This window comes from Arvicola amphibius, chromosome 4 (assembly GCF_903992535.2).
Source record: "Arvicola amphibius chromosome 4, mArvAmp1.2, whole genome shotgun sequence".
NCBI lineage: Eukaryota > Metazoa > Chordata > Mammalia > Rodentia > Cricetidae > Arvicola > Arvicola amphibius.
Genome location: NC_052050.1, coordinates 33,767,538 through 33,790,479, shown reverse-complemented (window position 1 = coordinate 33,790,479; position 22,942 = coordinate 33,767,538). Strand labels below are relative to the sequence as shown.

Sequence of the window (22,942 nt, the reverse complement as noted above, 5' to 3'; positions counted from 1 at the left end):
AGAGTTTGTCTTCTTCTCTGATTTGTATCCCCTTGATCTCCCTTTGTTGTCTTATTGCTCTAGCTAGGATCTCAAGAACTATATTGAATAGATATGGAGAGAGTGGACAACCTTGTCTTATTCCTGATTTCAGTGGAATTGCTGGGAGTTTCTTTCCATTTAGCTTGATGTTGGCTGTTGGCTTGCTGTAATTGCCTTTAGGTATGTTTAGGTGTGTTCCTTGTGTTCCTGCTCTCTCCAAGACCTTTATCATAAAGGGATGTTGTATTTTGTCGAAAGCTTTTTGGCATCTAATGAGATGATCATGTGTTTTTTATTTTTCAGCTTGTTTATATGGTGAATTACGTTGACAGATTTTCATATGTTGAACTATCCCTGCATCTGTGGGATGAAGCCGACTTGGTCATGGTGGATGATGTTTCTGATGTGTTCTTGGATTTGATTTGCCAGTATTTTATTTAGTATTTTTGTATCAATGTTCATGAGTGAGATTGGTCTGTAATTCTCTTTCTTAGTATTGTCTTTCTGTGGTTTGGGTATCAGGGTAATTGTAGCCTCATAAAAAGAGTTTAGCAATATTCCTTATGTTTCTATTGTGTGGAATAATTTGAGGAGTATTGGTGTTAGTTCTTCTTTGAAAGTCTTGTAGAATTCTGAGCTGAAACCATCTGGTCCTGGTTTTTTGTTGTTGTTGTTGTTGTTTGTTTTTTGGTTAAACAGTCCCATTTTACGCCTCTGTCTAGGCTGAAATTAAAAGTGTGTGCCAATTGTACTACTCAACTTTTGAATTAAGAAAACAAATCAAATGAAGAAGTGTTAAAAGTTTAAAGCAACATTTCTTTTAAAACAAAGACCTCCTCTTCCAAAGGTCCTGAGTTCAATTCCCAGCAACCACATGGTGGCTCACAACCATCTGTAATGAGGTCTGGTGCTCTCTTCTGGCCTGCAGGCATACACACAGATAAAATATTGTATACATAATAAATAAATAAAAATTAAAAAAAATAAAATTACAGGCAGAAGCAACAGATAATTTAGTGTCTTATTTCTCGCAAGCCTTGTAAATATGAATTTTCCTCCAACAATAAAAGTGAATTTCTGGTGTGTTGATACTTTGAATATCAATTGTTATATCTAATAAATGATAAAGGCACTCAGTACACATGATGGCTCAAAGCCATCTATACTGAGATCTGGTTCGTCTTCTGGTGCAGGCATATATGAAGGCAGAAATAAATATTTTTAAAAAATCCCAGCCCTTGTGAGGCAGAGACAGGCAGATCTCCGTGAGTTTGAGGCCAGCCTGGTCTATAGAGAACGTTCTAGGAAAGACAGGGCTATACAGAGAAACCCTGTCTCGAAAACCACCCCCTCAGAAAAAGGCAGACAGAGCAGTTTATATCCTAGAAATAGAAAATGTAATTTTACACTGTCCAAAGCTGGAGGAGAAAGGGGTGGGAGATATTGGCAAGCTGCACTGAATGAAATTGAAAATCTCCAGATAGCAAGGGAAATAATGAGCAGAGTAAATAGACAAGAAAAAAAATCCCTGTCAGATAGCTGTACTATCTGACAGGAGATTACGCTATAAAGAACTCCAAAGGTTAAACCCAAAAGAACCCAAATTTCCATGTATGGAGTGAACAAGTGAATTGAAAAGACCAGTCTCCAAAGACGAAATACAGGAGCCGGAGTGATGGCTCAGCAGTTAAGAGCACTTACTGCTCTTGCAGAGGGCTCTGGATCAATTTCCAGCACCCACATGGCAGGTCACAACTTCTGGAACTTCCAGGAGGGTCTGAAGCTCTCTTCTGACTACACTAGTACCAGGCACACACATGGTGCATATACATACATGCAAGCAAGGCATACACATACAGTAAAAATTTTAAAGATGAAATAATATATGAAAAAGTGCTGGGGAGATGGCTCAGTGGGTAGAGGTATTTGCCAGCAAGATGACGACCCGAGATTGACATAGTGCCCACACGGTGGAAGGAGATGACCGACTCTCCTCTCCACATGTGCACCACAGCATCCTAGCAGTGTCCGCTGTGCTCAGTTAGCAGGGAAAACTAAAACGGAGGTGAGACCCATCTCGCTCAAATCAGAACGACTATCATCAATAAAATAAATGCCTACAAAGATGTGGGGGAACCAGGAACCTCTACTGCTATTGGGGATATGGACTGATGTGGCCACATAGAAGCAGTGTGGTGACCTCGAGAACAAAAACGTGTGGGTCTGTGTATCTCTAGTTGGAAACCAGCAAGGGTGGTAGTACCCACTTTTTAATCCTTTTACTTGGGAAACAGGCAGGTGGATCTCTCAGCTTGAAGCCAGGCTGTTTACATAGCAAGTTCCAGGCCATCCAGAGCTACACAGTGGGATTAATTTTCTTTTTTTTTGTTTTGTTTTTGAGATCCGTTTTCAAACTAAGGGTTGAAGACCAGTTTGAGCTTCATATGGGAGTCTAGGGCATTCTGAGCTGCATACTGGTTTTTTTTTTTTTCCTAAAAGCAAAATAGTTGGGTTCAGTGTTAACATGACACCAGTAAGAGGATCACTCAAAATTCAAGGCTGTTCTTCCCTACATAGTGCATTCCAGATGAGCCAAGGCTGTGGCCAGATAAGCATATGAGCACTATGTGTCCCTGGCCAGCCTGAAATTCATTGCAGAGATCAGCCTGGTGTCAGATTGTCAGAGCTCTAAGAGCCTCTGCTTTTAAAGTGCTGGGATTGAATGTCTGAGCCACCACTTCTGTCTATATTGAAGGATTTAAAATCAGTATACAATAGACATAATTGCTACAATACAGATTAATAAATGAATAGATAAAGAAAGTGTGGTATACATGCAAAGGGGAGTTTTTTCAGTCTCAGAGAACTGTAAGCTGGGTGCGATATAATGTCTATTCTCTTTGAGACAGATCTCTCTTACATAGTCCTGGAACTCACTATGTAGACCAGGCTGGCCTTAAACTCAGAGAGAGGCACCCATCCACCCTCCCACTCCCCCAGGGCTGGGATTAAAGGCGAGCATCATTATGCCCAGCACTAATGTAATTTCAGCACGTGAGAGATAAAGGCAGGATTAGTAGCTCAAGGTTACCCTCGCCTGTGTAGTGAGTTTGGGATTGGCTTGGGCTACATGAAACCTTGTTTCAAAAAAAAACCATAAAATTATCATTTTCAGGGAAATGGATGAAGCTAGAGATCATCAAGTTGAGACTCAGAGAAACAGCTGGGTGGTGGTGGCGAACGCCTTTAATCCCAGCACTAGATAGGGAGACAGAAACAGGTGGATATCTCTGTGGGTTTGAGGCCAGCCTGTTCTACAGAGAGAGTTCCAGGACAGGCTCAAAAGCTGTGAAGAGGAAGCCTGTCTCGAAAAACAAACAAATAAAACAACAAAGACACCCAGAGAAACAGCACATTTTCGTCTATGGAAAGCAGAAGGGAGATGATGAGGGAAGGCGAATCAGGGGAAGGAGAGCCATAGGAGGGGTTAATAGGAATAAAGTACGAAGTTATATGTATTTAAAAGATGATTTATGTGCTTTGCTTGCATTTAAGTCTTTGTGAGGGTTACTGATCCCCTGGAACTGTCAACTGTGAGCTGTCATGTGGATGCTAGAAATAGAACCTGGTTTCTCTGCAGGAACAGCCATTGTTCTTAACCACTGAGCCATGTCTGCAACCCCAAAATTTTATGTATTTTAAAATTATCATAAACTTAGTTTGTATGCAACAAAAATAGCAAGTGTTTGAGTCTGGAGATTTTTGGTTTGTTTTACAAACGGTTTCACTTCGTGGCTAAGCAAAGCTGGCCGTACACTTGGGAAAATGCACGTGCCTTAATTTCCCTAGTCCTCCATCATGCAGTTTCTTTCATCTGTGCTTCTATGGTCACCGTACAGAATTTATTTAATAGAGTGTGTAGCCCTTGAATTGCCTGATGTACTTTTTCGTTTTATTCGTCACGAAAGGACTCTGGCTTGGGCCAGGGGTCCAAGGCTGCGTGCGGCCGAGAACACCGGGTGGCTCCGCGGAGCCTCCGGCTTGGGGCAGACGGGGGCTGACGGCAGCGTGGCTGGGCGAGGCCAGCGCCGCCAGGGCGGAAGCGCGACCGCAGGCTTCAGGACCGGGTGTGGCCGCCGGTGACTCGCGACCCGACGCAGGCGGAAGTGGGACGGGGCGACACAGCGCTGGCAGTCGATTGGCTGTTTAGCGATCGTATGCTAATTAGCGTCAGCGCCTCTTTCCCGCGGACTTGGAGAACTGTGGCAACTGAAGCGTCCCGTGGACTTGGTAGCGGGCGACGTTCAGCGGGGAACGTGTGCCCGTTTGTGCCAATGCAGTGTGTCCGTAATAGCAGCGCGCAAGGGCAATGCGGCGAGCAGGTCGCAGTGCTCGCCGTGAGTAAGATGTGAGCGCGCTGGGTGCAGTGCGGCGAGCCGGGCGACGTGAGATTAAGACTATACTTTCAGGGATCATTTCTATAGTTCGTTACTAGAGAAGTTTCTCTGACTGTGTAGAGCACCCGAAACCACGAGGACGAGACGTAGTGTTCCCTCCTGAGCGTGAAGCCGGCTCTAGGTGCTGCTTTCCAGCAGCTGCCTCCTGCCATTGATGATCGTTCTTCTCTCCCTTCTGGGAGGGTGAGAGGGAGGGAGCGCAGTCTGAGTGGACTTCGGTTTTTATCAGTTGAGGTTGCTAAAGACAGCTGTGTTGTTATTTGTTTTGTTTGTTCCTTTAGTGCATACATATCCATCTCTTGTCTAAATGGATAAGATAGTTTGTGGCCATTTTCGTGGTACTTGCTTTTCAGGAAGCCTCAGGTTGCTGCTGATAAGTAGTATGTTTTAGGTTAGTTGGGAAAGCATTATGTACTATTGTACTGCTCCCAGTTCTTAGTATACTGAAGATTATATTTATTTAAAATAAAGCAAAACCTCTATACGCCTAGAGCGAAAGTGAGAACTCAGCCTTCCTCCCACCCCTCCCCCAAAAAAGCTTAAAAAATTATTTTGAGTATTTTTGGTAGGCTGTCCTTGCCACAGCAGGAGCAGGGAAGTAAGAGGACTAGTGGCAAGAGTTGATTCCGTCTTATGTGTTGCAAGGGTAAGTAGAGTAAATTCAGCTTCTCAGACCTGGTACCTTATGCCTTACCGGATCAGTCACCTTGCAGTTACATGATTTTTTTTCCCTTTAATTTTTATGTGAATGAGTTTTGTCTGCTTGTCTGTACGTGGACTGTGAGGTACCTAGTGCTGAGCCGTGACAAAAACGGGCGTTAAGATTCCCTGGAACTAAAAACTAAAGATTGTTGTTAGTTTTCATGTGGTGCTGGGAATGGGTCCTCTGCAAGAGCAGTATTCTCTTGGATCCTTAACCTCTGAATCATATGGGCAGCCCCAAAGCAATGAAAAGTGGTTGGTTTGGCAGGGTCTTGATATGAAGCCCTTGACTGGCCTGGAACTCTGTAAACCTGGCTACTCTGGAACTTGTAGAGACCTTCCTGCCTCGGAAAGTCGCCCTTTCTTCCAGTTTATGGTGTAGTGTTGAGTCACTATATGGGTTCTAGGAACCAAACCCCAACCCTCTGGAAAAACATTCAGTGCTGTTAACCACTGAACCATCTCTCCAGACCCATAGAGCTTTTATTTTAAATCAAAAAGTTAATTAGGTAACAGAAAAATTAAAGATTTCTCCCTATGCAGTGTGCTGACATAGGCCTGTAATCACTTGGGAGGTGGATGTACCAGGCTTTTTCTTTGTTGGGCCACCAACTAGCTCCCAAATAAAGACCAGAGACTACTTAGTTTTGAATGCTCACCCTAGCTTAGACACGTTTCTGACTAGCTCTTTTAACTTAAATTAACCTCTTTATCGACCTTTTACCTCAGGGCTTTTTTTCCTTTTCTTACTTTCTTGCTGTCTGGCTACCAGCTGCTGGCTTCTGCCTCTGGGTGTCTGTCTCTCTCTCCTTTTTCTGTCATTCTTCCTTCCTTTTGAGCCTAGATTTCTCCTCTTATTTATTCTTTCTGCCTCATAGCCCTGTCTGTCCCTCTCCTGCCTAGCTATTGGCCATTCAGCCTTTTATTAGACCAGTCAGGCAAGGTGAAACAAATGCAACATATCTTTAATAAGTAAACACATTCTTGCATCGTTAAAAAAGTGCAGCATAAACAAATGTAATACACCTTTACACAGTTGAAGAGATATTCTCTAGCATGAATGTAGTACATCATTGCCTAGGAAAAATAATATTCTACAACAGATGAAAGAAGGTGGATTGGAGTTTAAGGTTAGTCTGGACTGTACAAGGCCCTGTTTCAAAGGTCAAAAAGCATGGGGCTACAGAGATATCTCAGTGGTTAAGAGGGTTGAGAGTTTGGTTCCTAGCTCACAACCTCTTGTAACTCCAGCTCCTGGGAATGGGTGTCCTCTCTGACCTTCCCATGTATCTACCCACACATATACATCAAATACATTTTCCAAAAGTAAAACCACAAGAAGCAAATTTTTCTCTCAATATAAGTTTCAGCAGTCCCATTGCAGGATGATTCTTGATATTGATATTGATTCTGTATTCGCTCTACAGGAATTTGTGTTGATGGAGTTAACAGCCTGGGCCAGTCGGCACTTTTTGTTGCGGCATTATTGGGCCATATGAAATTAGTTGATGTTCTGGTGGATTATGGGTCAGATCCAAACCAGTAAGTATAATGATATTAGTTTCTAAAAAATAAAGAATATGAATTAAAACTCTTTTTTTTTTTTTGAGCCAGAGTCTTACTCTGCATCCCATGCTGTGTGAAACTTACTGTTTAGGCCAGGTTGTCCTTGATCTTTCCTTCAGCCTTCAGAGTTCTGGGATTACAGATTCCAGACATTATGCTGAGCCCTAGGAGCGTGCTGGCTTTAATTTTTTTTTAAAAAAAAATTTATTTCCGAGCGTGGAAGTGCATGTGTGTGTAGGTTAAAGGACAGCTTGGAGAGTCGGTTCTCGCATGTTGGACCTGGAGGTGGGGTGTCAAACTCAGGTGGTTTAGCGGTAAGCATTTTACCTGCTGAGCCATCTCTCTGGCCTGGTTAGCTTCAGACAGGGTCTGATAGAGCTGAGGCTAGTCTTGAATTCCTAATCTTCCTGCCTCCACTTCCCAAGTTTTGTGATTATATGCAGTTTTTTAACTTTATCAGGTTTCTTTAAGTTTTAATTAAATTTTAATTAATTATTTCATGAAACTGCTTCACACCTTACAGTATTGTTGTTATCTTCAAGGCTTCTTCCTTTTGAGGCAGGGTCTCACTGTTATGGAACTTGCCATGTCACAGAGATCTGCCTGCCTCTGCCTCCCAGTCTCTTGGTGCTGGGATAAAGGCGTGAGCTACCGCATCCAGTTCATTTTCAGGGTCCTTAAAGCTTTGTAACATGGCGCTACTGTTGCTGGCTTTTAAAAGAAACAAAGGTCAACCAGGTGGTGGTGGCACACGCCTTTAACCCAGCACTTGGGAGGCAGAGGCTAGCAGATCTCTGTGAGTTCAAGGCCAACCTGGTCTTCAAGAGCTAGCTTCCAAAGCTACAGAGAAACCCTGTCGTAAAAAACAAACAAAAAAAGGAAACAGTTTTTTTTCCTTTTCTGTTTTTTTGTTTGTTTTTATTATGGTTTTTCCTTTTCCTCCCTCCCTTCCTTTCTTTTTTGAGACAGGGTTTCTCTGTGTAGCCCAGGCTGTCCTGGAGCTGGGTCTGCAGAGATCCACCTCTACCCCTACCCCTCGTTGTCCTGGAGCTTGCTTTGTGTAGGTAAAGATGGCCTTAAACTCACAGAAATCCTCTTGCTTCTGCTGCTGGAGTGCTGGGATTAAAAACACGTGACTGACTGCATTTCTTTTTCCTTTTTCCTTTTGGCTTTTCAAGACAGGGTTTCTCTGAGTAACAGTCGTGGCTGCCCTGGAACTCGCTTTGTAGACCACACTGGCCTCAAACTCAGAGAGATCCACCTACCTCTGCCTCGGAAGTGCTGAGATTAAAGGTCTGCGCCACCACTGTCTGGCCTGTCTGCACTTCTCTTTGATTTAGAGGATTGAACCTAGGACTCTAATCCTTGAGCTATACTTCCAGTCCGTAGTTGTCAGAAACACTAGAAACTAAGAAACTTTGCTAATTTTTATCAGTAAAATAGCTATACACCTATCTTGAAGCACTTGAACTTTCTCAGCGGTCATACTTTACCCTATAAACAATGATGTGAGAAGGACGAGTCATTGCTAATGTCTGCCGCTGTTGGTCTATTTCTATTCCCGGGATTATAATTTATATTATGTACTCCATTTGCTGAAACAGTTAGTTCAAAATACCCACCAACAAGTACTTGATATCAGTGTTTCAGAAAGGGTAATTTTTGCTTGAGTCTTTTTTTCCCTTTTTTTTTTGGGACAGGGTTTCTCTATAGCTTTGGAGCCTATCCTGGAACTCACTTTGTAGACCAGGTTGGCCTTGAACTCACAGAGATCCATCTGTCTCTGCCTCCAGAGTGCTGGGATTAAAGGCGTGCACCACCACCACCCAGATCAATCGATCTTTCCTCCTCTCCTCTCCTCTCCTCTCCTCTCCTCCCCTCCCCTCCCCTCCCCTCCCCTCCTCTCTCCTCCTCTCTCCTCCCCTCCCCTCTCCCCTCCCCTCCCCTCTCCTCTCCTTTCCTTTCTTGATTTACTTATTATTTATACTGTTTTGCCTGCATGTATGCCCGCACGCCAGAGGAGGGTGCCAGATCTCATTACAGATGGTTGTGAGCCACCATGTGGTTGTTGGTATTGAACCCAGGACCTCTGGAAGAGCAGCCACTGCTCATAACCTCTGAGCCATCTATCCAGCCTGCCTGATTTTTCTAGTTGTAAATTAAAAGAATCTCAGTTTAATAATTGATACAAATTTTAATATGAAAGAGCAGCAATGTAATGACTCAGTAGCATATGAATGTCCCTTTAGGAAATACTTGTCTCTCTCTAGATAGTAACAGTTGCTCACCTGAGCTATAATACTTGACAGGGAATAACAGGCAGGCACCTGCACAGTTCTCATTGAATAGAACCGTGAGCACGCCTTTATGGGACTCCAGCTGACCTTTAAAGGAATCTCAGTATAGGAACAATCATAGTTTTTCCTGTCTTACTTAAATAAGCCCCGTGCTATATACTAAAAAACTGTTCTCATGTTAAAATGGTTTGTATTGTTTCATAGAGAAAACTTGTAATCTTGTAAAAAGATAAAGAAAATGATTCAGTTCTATATCCAGGGGTAGCAACATAATGAACATTTTCTTGTCTTTCTAGATTTTTCCTAGTCTCACATACATTTTGCTATATCCACTATACTGTGTAATTACAAAGGCTTATCTGGTAACTGCAGACACTCGCTTGGTTGGGAACTCCTGCAGTACATAGGCAAACTTTTTCAGGCTCCTGCATTTAGCTCTGTGTGGTTCAGAGCTAAGTTCTTTAAAGATCAGATCATTTAAACTTTTTCAAGACTGGGTCTCACTATGTAGCAATGCAGACCTGGAACTGTGCAGATGGGTGTGTGAGTGGTTGCTCGCACGTGTGCACACACTTGTTTATATACACACAATTAAAAATAAAATGAAATCTGGGTTTTGTGCCGGCTGGGCCAGCTGCCCCAACAGGGTTTAGTGGTGCACACCTTTAACCCCAGCACTCAGGAGGCAGAGGCAGATGGATCTCTGTAAGTTCAATGCCAGTCTTGTCTGCATAGCAAATTCCAGGACAGCCAGGGCTACACAGAGAAACTTTGTGTCAACAAAGAGGAGAGGGTGGAAAAAATAGGCCTCGAACTCACAGAGCTGGCCTCGAACTCACAGAGCTCCACCTGTCTCTGCTTCCCAAGTGCTAAAAGGCGTGTGCCACCACACCCAAATTCAGGTGCATTTTGATTCCCCTAACACTTCCAGTTTCTTATAGGGTCCAGTTTGGTGTCTGTAAGCTATTCAGCATTCATGGGAAATGAAAAACAATATCCTTTTCCCCATACTCAGCTTTCCTACTAGTTGTAGGAGGAATAATTAGAGCAGGAATATATTTGATTAGGAATAATCAAACATTACACAGAACCGCTTATCCCACTGATGCTGGGGTCCTGGCAGCCTCATTAACATCACTCAAAAAACTTAGGAAACAAGCATACTTTCCTAATCCCAGGCTTGCAGATTCTGACTTGTCAGTTCAGGTTAGTCTAAGAATAATTTTTAAAGAAAGATTTTATGTTTATGCCACTTGTGAACTGGAGTTACAGGCACAAGGGTACTGAATTCACATTCCCTGGAAGAAGAACAAATGTTGAGCCATCTCTCCATCGTGTGTGTGTGTGTGTGTGTGTGTGTGTGTGTGTGTGCGTGCATGCGTGTGGTTTTGTTTTGAGGTAGGGTCTCACTTTGTAGACCAGGCTTGCTTTGAACTCTTTAACTGTCCTGCCTCCACCTTCCAAGTCCTGGAGTTATGGATATGTATTTCCACGCCCACTCCAATGCCCCATTGGCTAAATTATACTGGAGTACTGTGCAGATGTGGAAAAGAAGTGTGCAGTGGCTTTCTGAAATGGAAGTTCTTCAATATAAGTAGAATGGTTTAGATAATAGAAACTATTTCTTAAATTTTTTGATCTATTTTTAGATGACTGTTTTGCCTGCCACTTTCATGCTTTGTGCCTGTGGCAGTCAGAAGAGGTGTCAGTCCCCATTGAAACTGGAGTTCCGGGTGGTTGTGAGTCACCATGTGTGTGCTGGGGACTGAACACATGCCTTTAGTCTCAGCACTCGGGGAGGGGAACAGAGGCAATGAATCTCTGTGAGTTTGAGGCCAGCTTGGTCTACAAGTGAGTTCCAGGACAGCCAGGGCTACACAGAAAAACCCTGTCTTAGGGAGAAAAAAAGAAAGAAACCGCGACTATATCCATTATACCCTCATTTTGTTGTGGACACAATAAAGGCCATCCCTCATGCCTCAGCTAGTTTCCTAGCATTGGTGGAATTCTTGAGGAACAAACCCTTGGCTGGACTGGTGATGCCAAAGTGTTGTTGGACTCTACTACTGAATTTGGTGTGGACAGCAGAGCATGGTCTCATGGGAGGATGGTCTCTGTGTTAGTTAACCAGCCTGACCCAAGATACTGCAGACATGAAAAAATGTTTCAGTAAAACTATTGCCAGGGGACAGTAAGGGGAGAACGCAGCTTCAGATCCCTGCCTGGCGCGAAGCCCTTTTGATTCTTCATCTGTTTAGAGGGTTGACATGAAGATGGGATGAAAAGATTAAAAAGAATGTGTGTAAAGCTTCTGCTGCCACAGATCAGGGTTTTTACGAACAATATTGTAATCTTCACTTCATCCCTAAAATGTACTGTTATTGACTGGAAGACCTGAAACACTAAACCCTTCAGTGGAAGAAGGAAGGAGGTTGTCATGGACACTCACTGTATTTCTTTCTCTTTGTAGCCGATGCTTTGATGGGAGCACCCCTGTCCATGCAGCAGCTTTTTCAGGCAACCAGTGGATCCTCAGTAAACTGCTGAATGCAGGGGGTGACCTTCGACTCCATGATGAGAAAGGTCGGAACGCACAGGCCTGGGCTTTGGCAGCAGGGAAGGATCGTAGCACCCAGGTAAGCGTGGACCTCCTTATCCAGCCATGCCAGTGAAAGAATTTAGACTACTACTCAGGATCCCTGAGATCAGAACAAACTTTATGGTAGTGTTAGCATTTTACTGTTGAGGGCTCTCAGCTCCTCATCTGCATGTTGATGCCTCCATCCCCTGACAGTGTCAGCACTGAGTGTCTTCGTTGTGTGTTGCAGATGGTGGAGTTCATGCAGCGCTGCACGTCACACATGAAGGCTATCATCCAAGGCTTCTCCTATGACCTCCTAAAGAAGATAGACTCCCCTCAGCGCCTCATCTGCAGCCCACCCTGGTTTGGTAGCCTCATCCAGGGGTGAGCACAGTCTCCATCCACTTCAGCTCTCCTGACGGGAGCCTTGTGGGTTTTTAACAGCATAACAGGTTGAAGCAGGAAGGGGAAAGCCTGTCACTGCTGAATTGCTAAAGGAGATAGTATCTATAGTATTTCCAAGAGCAGAATTATAACACTCCTCCTCCTCTTTCCTCCCCCAACCCACTTTTTTTTTCCTGGGTTTTTGAGTCATGGTCTCTCTACATAGCCTTGACTGTCCTGGAATTCACTGTTCTGACCAAGCTGACTCGAACTCAGAAATCAACCTGCCCACTTCTGAGTGCTGAGATTAAAAGTGTGCGCCATCACACCTGGCAGCAGACTAGTTTTCATTCAGTCCGAGCTGAAACTGCTGAACCATCCGCTGAGCATCCGTTGCCTGCCTGACACAGTGCCAACCTCTTAAAAACTAGAGAAATATAAGGCACTATTACTGTTAACAGTCAAATTTGAGGGACCCTGGTGTGCAGGTGGTTTGAGTGTAATAGTGGGAAGACCAGTGGCTGGATGAGCAGCATTTATGTCCAGTCCTTGCAGACGTCCCTGTCCTTGCATAGGCTATCAGATCCCCCTCCTTAGGCTGTTTTTCCCATTTGTAAAATGGAAAGTTGTAGAAGATATGCTTTGAGATTCTTTCCAGCTCTGACCATTATTTGTGCCTGTTGATGGGTGATGAATTACTTCTCAGATTTAACAACTTGAAGCACTATTTCTGATTTCACAGATTTTCTATGGGTCAGGAATCAGAGAATGGGTTGGGAGGGGGTGCCATCATCTGAAGTCTTGCCTAAATGGGGGTTCAGTTCTAAAATGACACACTAACATGACTGGCACATTGTTAGAGTGGGATCACGAGTGACTGATTTAATGTCCTCAAAGTTCCCCCGGAACCAGTGAACCAATAGAGACCAGGACAAAAGTCAGGATAGATCTTACTTTGGTGGTGACTCATTATGTCTTATTTAGTATGTGCGTGTGTGTGTGTGTGTGTGTGTGTGTGTGCACGTGCCATCATGCATGAGTGAAGATCAAAGGACAACCTGTGGGAGTCCATTCTCTCCCCACCATGTGGACCTTGGAGATCAAACTCTGATCATCAAATTCAGTGGCAATCACCTTTATCCATTGAGCCATCCTTCTTCCTCCCAAGTAACTAAGTCCATTATTTCTGCAGTATCCTACTGAATTAACAGAGCAGCCTGAAATGAAATGTGAGGGTATATATACCAGGAGGTGAGAATCGCAGGTCCTTCCTCAGAGAGTGTCTATTACACCATCTCATTTCATAATAAAAAGTCAACCAGTTATGTTCATTTGGTTATGCATGTACTAAGGTTGGAATACAGAGAAAATTACCCTAGCCCCTGTGCTAAGATAGTGAAGTGTTTGCTATTTTTCTGTGTGGCTGTTGGCAGGAAGAAAACAGCCATCCACCTCAGTGCCAGTTGCTGCCACTATGTGCCATCACTGCCTGTCGATAACCACTGTCCTTTGTCATCCCTACTCCCATAACTCAGGCTGGCTTCCAGTTTGCTATGTGGCAGAAGATAGCCTTGAACTCTGGATCCTCTGTCTTTACCTCCCAAGGATTGGGGCTACAGACATGTTCAACTTTGCCCAGACTGGCCTTAAACTCACTAGCTCAGGATGGCATCAAACTTGAGTTCCTCTTGCCTCAGCCTCTCAGATGCTGGAATTACAGTGGGTACTACCACTCTCAGCTGCCCAAAGTCTTTTCCCCCTTTTTGTGACAGGATCTCACGTATCCTTGGCTGGTCTCAAACTTGATATATGTCTAAGGATGGCCTTAAACTCTGGATCCTCTGCTTCTATCTCCTAAGTGTTGGGATTACAAATTCTGTGGCCTGTGCTGACTTGGATCTTTCTGTGTAGCCTGGGTTAGCCTCAAAGCATCCGTGGGTCTCTTACTTTAGCCTATTAGGTATTGGGATTATAGGCATGCACTAGCTTGTTTGTCTCCAAGGTCTTTAATCCTCTTTAATAATAATATAAAAAAATAGGACACAGGATGGGCATGGTGGCGCACGCCTTTAGTTCCAGCACTTGGGAGACAGAAGCAGGGGATCTCTGTGAGTTTGAGGCCAGCCTTGTGTACAGAGTGAGTTTCACAACAGCCAGGCTACACAGAGAAACCCTGTCTCAGAAAGAAAAGAGAAAGAATTGTTTGGTGGGTGGAGGGATGGCTCAGTGGTTAAGAGCACTGGTTGCTCTTGTAAAGGACTCTGATTTTATTTTCTGGATCCAGATGGCAGCCAACAACAGCCTGTGACTCCAGGCCAGGGGATCTGTGTTCAGCATGCACATGCTGTGCAGACATATATGCAGGCAAAGCACCCATACACCTAAAAAAACAATAAATAAAAAAATTTTAAAAGATAGGACTCAGCATGGTATGGTGGCACTCAGGAGGCAGAGGCAGGCAGATTTCTGAGTTCCAGGCTAGCCTGGTCTACAGAACAGAGTTCTTGGACAGCCAAGGCTACACAGAGAAACGCTTCCTTCCTTCCTTCCTTCTTTCCTTCCTTCCTTCCTTCCTTCCTTCCTTCCTTCCTTCCTTCCTTCCTTCCTTCTTTCTTGTTAAGTTGGGGTCTCATACTTAGCCCCTTCTGTTCTCCAGCCCATAGCAGTCCACTTGTCTCGGCTTCCCAAGGGTCAGGGTTCCAGATGTGAGCATCATGCCTGGCAAACGATTATACTCTCAACAAAAAGTCAAGCTTGGCATGATGTGCACAGCTGTAACCCTTGTAGAGCTGCTAGGCAGGAGAAAGGGAACAAAAAAGGCTATTTGCATCCAGGTGCTTCTTCTTGGACAACATATTGAACATAATACATGTCTGTGTCTGCTTCCTCTAGCATAATCCATGCCCCACAATATCCTTTATAAAGCAGAGAGAAAACATCACTATTTTCTTTTTTCTTCTTATCTGTCTCCCCCAGTGAAGTTGCAGAGTTCTCCAACTTGCCTGTCTTGTGTTTTGTTTTGTTTTGTTTTTTCAAACTTCAACAAATTGTCCTTGAGTTTTCTTCTGAATTTTCTTTCTTTTTTAAAATATTTATTTATTTATTTATTTTTTATTATGTATACAATATTCTGTCTTTGTGTATGCCTGAAGGCCAGAAGAGGGCACCAGATCTCATTACAGATGGTTGCTGGGAATTGAACTCAGGACCTTTGGAAGAGCGGGCAATGCTCTTTTTTTTTTTTTTTTTTTTTTTTACAGAACTTGCCTCAAGTTTATTTGTAAAAACAGCACAAGGTCCTGACCATCTGCAGACACTGTGTAGATATCCACACCAGTCCATCTCTTCACACTGGCAGACTGAGACCTTTCTTATGGGGCCTTCACAGGGGCCTGGGCACCTTTGGGAGCCTGAGCTGCAGCTGAGGCCTCTGCCTTGGCTTGAACCTTGGGCTTTGTTTTTTGGAGCCTATGCCCCCTGGCCATGTAGCTTCTAATCTGCTTCTCAAGCTTGGGGTGAGCGATGAAAGCGAGACGGGTGAGTTTGCGGCTGGGGCCCTTTGGCACCTTGGGCTTCACCACCTGGGGCTTCACCAGGGCCTTGATGGCCTCCGCACGTGCACTCGCGGCCTTTGCATTATTTGCCTGCATCTTCTTCAGGCCTTTCTTGTTGTGCTTCTTGGCAAAACGCATGTTCCTCAGGAACTTGGGGTCGACCCCCTTGAGAGATTCGTATCTTTGTGACCGGGGTTTCTTGATGCCATTTCTGTGCCATTTCCGGGACTGGTTATGTGTGGTGTGGTTCTTGGACTTGGCCATGGCTGGACAGTAACCGGCGGCTCCCGAAGCGCCTGCGACCGGAAGAGAAAAGACGCGGGCAATGCTCTTAACCTCTAAGTCATCTCTCCAGCCCTAACTTTTAATTTTTTATATAATTTATTTAACTTTATTTTGTGTGCATTGGTGTAAAGGTGTCAAATCCCCTGGAACTGGAGCTGCGATGTGGGTTTTGGGAATTGAACCTGGGTCCTTTGGAAAAGCAGTCAGTGCTCTTAGCTGCTGAAAGAATTTTCTTTTAAGTTCTTTTTTTTTTTTTTAAGATTTATTTATTTATTACATATACAGTGTTCTGCTTGCATGTATACTTGCAGGCCAGAAGAGGGCACCAGATCTCATTACAGATGGTTGTGAGTCACCATGTGGTTGCTGGGAATTGAACTCAGGACCTCTGGAAGAGCAGTCAGTGTTCTTAACCTCTGAGCCATCTCTCCAGCCCTTCTTTTAAGTTCTTATGTCAACCAAACTAATACTTCAAAAGAACCTGTGCTCCTCAGTGCCAGCACTTGAGGAGTGGGTAGAAGATCTCAGGCTGGGCTACATAAAAAGACCTGACAAAGAAAAAAAAAAGGTCAGTAGTGCAAAGACAGCTGCCTTAGCTTGTTTTCTGTTTCTGTGATAAGTATCATAACAAAATCAGTTTGATGAGGAAGTGTTTATCTGGTTTACGCTTCCTGGTCGCAGTCTGTCACTGAGGAACATCACGGCAGGAGCAAAGGCCGGTGCCGGGGAGGAACACTGTTTACTTGTTCCCAGTGGCTTCTTCAGCTTCACTTCTTACACAGTGCAGGCCACTTCCCTAGGAATGGTTCTACCCACAGTGGGCTGGGCCCTCTTGTATCAATTAGCAATTGAGAAATGACCCACAGCTGGGTGATGATGGCACACTCCTTTAATCCCAGCATTCAGGAGGCAGAGACAGGCAGATCTCCGAGTTTACGGCTACCTTGGTCTACAAGTTCTAGGACAGTCAGGGCTACACAGAGAAACCCTGTCTTGAACCACCCCCCTCCCAACTCAAAAAGTAAGAAATGACCCACAGGCCAGTCTGGTCTGGAGAGGTCATTAATTGATGGTTCTGTTTACAAGTGACTCTAGGTTTGTGGTGGGTTGATGGCTGAAGCCGACTATGATAAACAGTTACACAGTCTTGAAACCTTGGGTTAGTGCTATCCTGTAGTGGGAAGCGGCGGGGCTGCGTCCCGCCACCCGGCCACCGGCTAGCTTTACACCCGAAATAATTACACGGAAACTGTATTCATTTAAACACTGCCTGGCCCATAGTTTCAGCCTCTTATTGGTTAATTCTCACATCTTCCTTTAACCCATATTTAGTAATCTGCGTAGCACCACGAGGTGTGGCTTACCAGGAGAGATCTTAACCTGTGTCCATCTCGGAGAGGAGAAGCATGAAGCCTCACTATGGCGAATGCCTGAAGCGTCTCTCCAACTCCTGCTACCCAGCATTCTGTTCTGTCTACTCCGCCTACCTAATTTTCTGTTCTCTTAAAGGGCCAAGGCAGTTTTCTTTATTCATTAACCAATGAAAGTAACATAGACAGATAACTCTCCTCCATCATTTCCCCTTTTTCTGTTTAAACAAAAAAGAAAGGCTTCAACTTTAACATAGCAAAATTACATATAAAACAGTTATCAAGCAAGTATTACAGTTACAATATTTAAATCTATTTTATCTTTTATCATAACTAAGGAAATCTATAACTATCTATTTATTCTTCAACTCCATCAAAGACTCCAGAAGGATATAATATTACCTAAGTAAACAAGAAATAAGTAACTTATAAAACTCTAGAAATGACAGAGACAACTCGCTGCCTGGACAGTCACCCAAAGTTCCTCTGTACCGTTGGGGCATCCATCTTCGGGCTTCAGGCCCACAGTATCCAGCAGACTTTTTCATGAAGCAGGAAATTCCAAAGACAGTTCAGTCACTTTCTGCTGTGTCCTGCAGAACGTCTCGCAGACTCTTTCATGAATCTGAACCCCGAAAGACCATCTCACCTTTAGGCAAGTTCAGCAGTCCTCTCTCTGCGGGTTCTTTGTGTCCAGTTTATGGAACAGTCCAGCCAAGAGCAGTTTCTTGCCCAAATGGCTAACAAACTCCATAAGTAGCCTCTTCGATGCCCATCTTCCTCTCGAAATAGATTGGTGCTGCCAGGAGCAGACGTGTCTCATTGTCATGAAAAACCCTAAGTTATTAAAACATTAAATGCCATATTCTGCAGTCTTTGAAAGATATGAAGAATGTCTATCTAACTGAAATATATCTCTACATATCTAGAAAATCTAATAACATTACTACAAGCTTAACTATTATCAATGATTATCCATTAACAATCTATATTTCCTAATTATACATTACAGTTTTTAAAATGAACTACAATCACAATAGCTTAATCAAGATCAGAAATACATATACATATAACAAAATTGACCTTAAAATCTATACCAATGCAAATTCATATCTATATCATCTCCCCCTTTAAATGTAAAAGAACATTTATAAGCAATATTTGGGAAAATGGGCGCAGTTTTTTCTCTCCAAACTGCTTCCTGCTGAATGGGGGCGCTGTTATTTAGGTCTTTCATGGTGTAACCTGTGTGCTAGGTTCCTCTCAGTTGGCAGTTGAGTGAAGTAATTTTTTGAAGATGTTCATAGCAACCTTTCAGGAGGGCGTGGTCTATCATACCATATTGGGATAGAAGCAATCCACAGAGTCTCGTCCTCTGTGAAAACAAAAGAAGAAACTCTTTTCCAAAGCATCATGTTCTTAGATCCAAATCCTGAAGTCATACCATTAAAATGTCCATTCTGGTCTAGACTGTCAGCCCATATAATGAAATGTCTCTCTGTACTTAGCTCCTTTACAGTCAAAAATTTCAAAGAAAACACAATAAAATACATCATCCAGACTCTCTGTGAATTTTCCATTTTTACGTGGCTTATTTTTAGTCTATCACTTACTTTATTTTGTCTCTTTAAAGACTTTAACCTTTTTTAAGGCATTAACTTTATTTTCTATATATTTATTTTTTCTCTCTCTCAAGCCTACGTATATTTATCCAACATTGTGAGCCATTTAAAGGCCTTTTATGTCTGAATCTTTCCTATTGTGAATCTGTAATTTTTTTACTATCCAGGAGCACTTCTTAAAAGGTTAAGCACTTCTTAAAAACTTAAGTTGCGCCACTTATAGGTAATACGGTACTGCCTGTTTCCAGCCAAGTCTAAACCTTAACTGCGCTGTTATCATGGTAATTACGATAGATCCTGCCTGAGCTCAGTACAGTTCAGCATGGCGGAGCAGAGCCAAAGCTGCTACTGCCTCAGTCATTTGGTGCCCCTGAGCTGCACAAAGTTCCAGGTGCACAGCAGTCCACATTGGAGCTGCACTCAGCAGTTTAATTTTGATACTGAGCGTGCAGCACAGAAACTCTTTTAATCCAAGTCACAGCCGAATCTGAAGCGCAGAGCACCGTGCAGTCTGAAAACATCTCTCTCTCTATGGCGGCAGGAATCCGCAAATGCTGTCCCGCTCGCCTAAGCCTGATTCCGCCATCTGCCCAGGTGCAGGCAGGGAGCAGTGAGCCATTGGCATGGTCTCAGAGTACTTTCTTTCCGATCCCAAGCGGGCAAGGTTTTTAAGTGGATTTAGTCACCACGTTGGGGCGCCAATCTGTAGTGAGGAGAAGCGGCCACCGGCTAGCTTTACACCCGAAATAATTACACGGAAACTGTATTCATTTAAACACTGCCTGGCCCATAGTTTCAGCCTCTTATTGGTTAATTCTCACATCTTCCTTTAACCCATATTTAGTAATCTGCGTAGCACCACGAGGTGTGGCTTACCAGGAGAGATCTTAACCTGTGTCCATCTCGGAGAGGAGAAGCATGAAGCCTCACTATGGCGAATGCCTGAAGCGTCTCTCCAACTCCTGCTACCCAGCATTCTGTTCTGTCTACTCCGCCTACCTAATTTTCTGTTCTCTTAAAGGGCCAAGGCAGTTTTCTTTATTCATTAACCAATGAAAGTAACATAGACAGATAACTCTCCTCCATCACTATCCCTTTGGATATGAATGATAAATTCTTACTTTTTCTCTTTTAAATGTTTCCAGGAGTCCAAATAGTTCTCCTAACCGACAGCTGAAACCTGGAATCATTTCTGCCCAAAATATCTACAGCTTTGGCTTTGGGAAGGTAAGAGGTTGCTACTCATAGCTGAGGTTTGCTGGTCTAGCTAGAGAATCATATGCCACATCTCTCCACCTTACTCAGCTCTTCTCTTTTTTGGGCATGGGGTTTGAGGTAGGCTCTCAAACTTAGAGTAGTTCTGCGTCAGCTTCCTGGCCTTGGGATCACAGGTGCAAACTACCGTATTCAGAGATACTGTTTGTCCTCAAAACATTCCTCACTTCATTAAAAGCATTTCAGATATACTCATTAAACCTGTGGGAGGCAAGGTCATTGGGGAGCTTCCCATAGAGCTGGAACAGTTTCCTGTCTCTTTGTTAAGGGAGAGGGTCTGGACCTTATGAGAAAGTTCTAAGTGCTCTTGCATCCTAAGCAAGTGCTTCGTCACTGAATTGTATGTATCCCAGCCCTCGATTCCTCCCTCCTAGCCTCAGAGTATTTTTTGCTCTTTTTCATCGTAGGAAAGATATTTCTTAGTGTTCCTGTCTTTACTGTAAATGATAAACAACATGTAGAATTCATTTGAATGACTCTGGCAAGATAGTAAGTGTGTAGAATGTGATCCCACTAGGGAACATTGGTGGGCAAATAAATTATCTTTGCTTTTCTAGTCTCTATTGTTTCTTCCAAGGTGCTTGGGGTGAGGGTGGAGGCAAAAAGAATTGTGGCTTTTTTCCCTCCTATTGATGGGGGGTGAACCCAGGACCTCTGGCATGATATGCAGATGCTTTACTATGCTGTATCCCCAGCACAGGTATGTTCATTTTTGCTGTACCTAGGCCTCAATTCTGGAGAGGTCACAATAGGTCTCTGTCTTTGCTACATTTCTTTTTAAAAATAGTTTATTTTTATTTATTTTTGGTTTTCTGAGGCAAGGTTTCTCTGTAGCTTTTGGAGCCTGTCCTGGAACAAACTCTGTAGACCAGGCTGGTCTCGAACTCACAGAGATCCGCCTGCCTCTGCCTCCTGAGTACTGGGACTAAAGGCATGCGCCACCACTGCCTGTTTGCTATGTTTCTATTGCCATGGCAAAACAGCATAATCAAGGCAACTTAGAAAAGAAAGCATTTCATTTGGGGGCTCATGGTTCCAGAAGCTTAGAGTGCATGACCATTATGGTGGGGAGTATGACAACTGGCAGGTGGGCATGCTGCAAGAGCGCTAGCCGAGAGCTCACATCTGGCCCACAAACACAAGGCAGAAAACTGAGAGAGCTAACTGGGAATGGAGTGAGTTTTTGAAACCTCAGAGCCCACCCCTAGTGAGTGACACCTCCTCCAACAAGGACACATCAAATCCTTTCCAAATAGCTCCAGTAACTGGGGACCAAACATCATTCTCATTCAGACTACCACAATCCCCTTAGTCCCAGCCATACCACTACAGGCAAGATGTCGGACTTCTGTCTGTGAACCACCTCAGTAAAAGGGAAAGACTATTACAAGATTCAAAATAGTATAAAGTTAGTTGTGGATCATGTAGTATCATGCCTATGACCCTACCCTTTAGAAGGATGTGTCATTGTAAAAAGTAAGGCCAGAAAGAAGTTACATGAGATGGCACATTCCTGTAATCCCAGTACTGCCGAGGTCAAGGCAAGGGAGATCATGCATTTGAAGTCTATGTGAGCTGCATATTGAGATCTTACTCAAAAACAAGTAGTGCAACTGCAACTGGTTATGGTAGTGCACACCTTTAATCCCAACACTTGGAAAGCAGGCAGGCAGGCAGATCTCTTCGAGTTTGAGGCCAGCCTGGGCTACATGGTAAGACCATGTCTCAAAAATCAGTCAAACACCACCAACAAAGATAGTACATAGGTGTATTTACTAAGTAAGTAGCAGCTCTATGCTAAAGTGACAAGATTCTGCAGGTATTTTGCTTTCCCGTTTTTTTCCTCCCCTTTTGAAGCTATTCCTTGGTTTCAGTTTTATCTCACTCCAGGGATGCAGCTCACTTATCCAGGATCTCTTCCAGTAATTGGAGAAAAGGAAGTGATTCAAGCTGATGATGAGCCTACCTTCTCTTTCTTCAGTGGCCCCTACATGGTCATGACCAAGTAAGTGGGAGTGGCCAGTGTCCCTTGGGAAGAGTAGCTTCCTGTGGATTGATAGCTTCTCCTCAAACAGAACTCATAGGTGTAGATTAGGGTTTCTCACTCTGCACATTTTTGGCTAGATGATTCTTAGCTGTGGTCAGACCTGTGCTTTGTAAGATGTTTGGGAATGAGCCTGTTCTCTGCGCACTGGGTCTTTAGCAGCTGTCCATGGCCCCCTCGGTTGTGACAAGCAGACTGTCCATAGACTTTATGAATTAGCTGCTATGCAGAGAACAGCTGCTCTGAAATGGTCTCCTTTCAGTGTTGCTAACCTTTCTACTTTCTAAAGAGTTAGAGGCAGGGGGGCTGGAGAGATGGCTCAGAGGTTAAGAGCATTGCCTGCTCTTCCAAAGGTCCTGAGTTCAATTTCCAGCAACCACATGGTGGCTCACAACCATCTGTAATGAGGTCTGCTGCCCTCTTCTGGCCTGCAGGCATACACACAGACAGAATATTGTATACATAATAAATAAATAAATATTAAAAAAAAAAAGAGTTAGAGGCAGCAAGATGGCGATTATCTTGCCTCTGAAATGGGCTGTGGCTCTCACCAGCCAAATCCAGATGGTGGCAGTAACAGGATTTGGATATGACAGAAGCCTCTTGCATGTGTTTACTCCTCAGAGACCCAGGCCTTGCAGGGTCAGAAAAGCTATCCTGACTTTCAGAACCTGGATGCTTCTTTCCTCCTTCAAAGAAACACACATCTAAAAAGCTTCTGGTGGCCCCACAAGGCCCCTTGTCCCCTTGTTTTTCTACCCATGCTATGGGTTTATTGTCAGTC

At 43.8% G+C, this 22,942-nt stretch overlaps 2 protein-coding genes and 1 non-coding gene across 13 annotated transcripts in view; 2 read left to right on the top strand and 1 right to left on the bottom strand.

The window, feature by feature from the left end:
* Tex14 (testis expressed 14, intercellular bridge forming factor) overlaps nucleotides 1–22,942 on the top strand; it is a 91,552-nt gene that overhangs the window by 3,658 nt on the left and 64,952 nt on the right. For 5 of the 11 annotated variants that reach the window (XM_038328500.1, XM_038328501.1, XM_038328498.1 and 2 more), the window contains exons 1-6: nucleotides 4,596–5,124; nucleotides 6,608–6,722; nucleotides 11,514–11,679; nucleotides 11,872–12,008; nucleotides 19,985–20,066; nucleotides 21,989–22,119. In XM_038328500.1, coding sequence (XP_038184428.1) covers nucleotides 5,112–5,124; nucleotides 6,608–6,722; nucleotides 11,514–11,679; nucleotides 11,872–12,008; nucleotides 19,985–20,066; nucleotides 21,989–22,119 — 644 coding nt within the window. In that variant the 5' untranslated portion in view covers nucleotides 4,596–5,111. Of the gene's footprint in view, nucleotides 1–4,595; nucleotides 5,125–6,607; nucleotides 6,723–11,513; nucleotides 11,680–11,871; nucleotides 12,009–19,984; nucleotides 20,067–21,988; nucleotides 22,120–22,942 lie in introns of those variants that run through there. The other 6 variants (XM_038328507.1, XM_038328506.1, XM_038328505.1 and 3 more) reach the window with 2 other exon arrangements.
* Nucleotides 4,475–4,691, top strand: LOC119813754. The gene has a single exon (XR_005285216.1). It is a non-coding gene; the product is annotated as a small nucleolar RNA U3 (small nucleolar RNA).
* Nucleotides 15,268–15,826, bottom strand: LOC119813282 (60S ribosomal protein L29-like). Its single transcript, XM_038328508.1, has one exon. The coding sequence runs from the start codon at nucleotides 15,824–15,826 to the stop codon at nucleotides 15,380–15,382; it is 447 nt and encodes a 148-aa protein (XP_038184436.1). The 3' UTR covers nucleotides 15,268–15,379.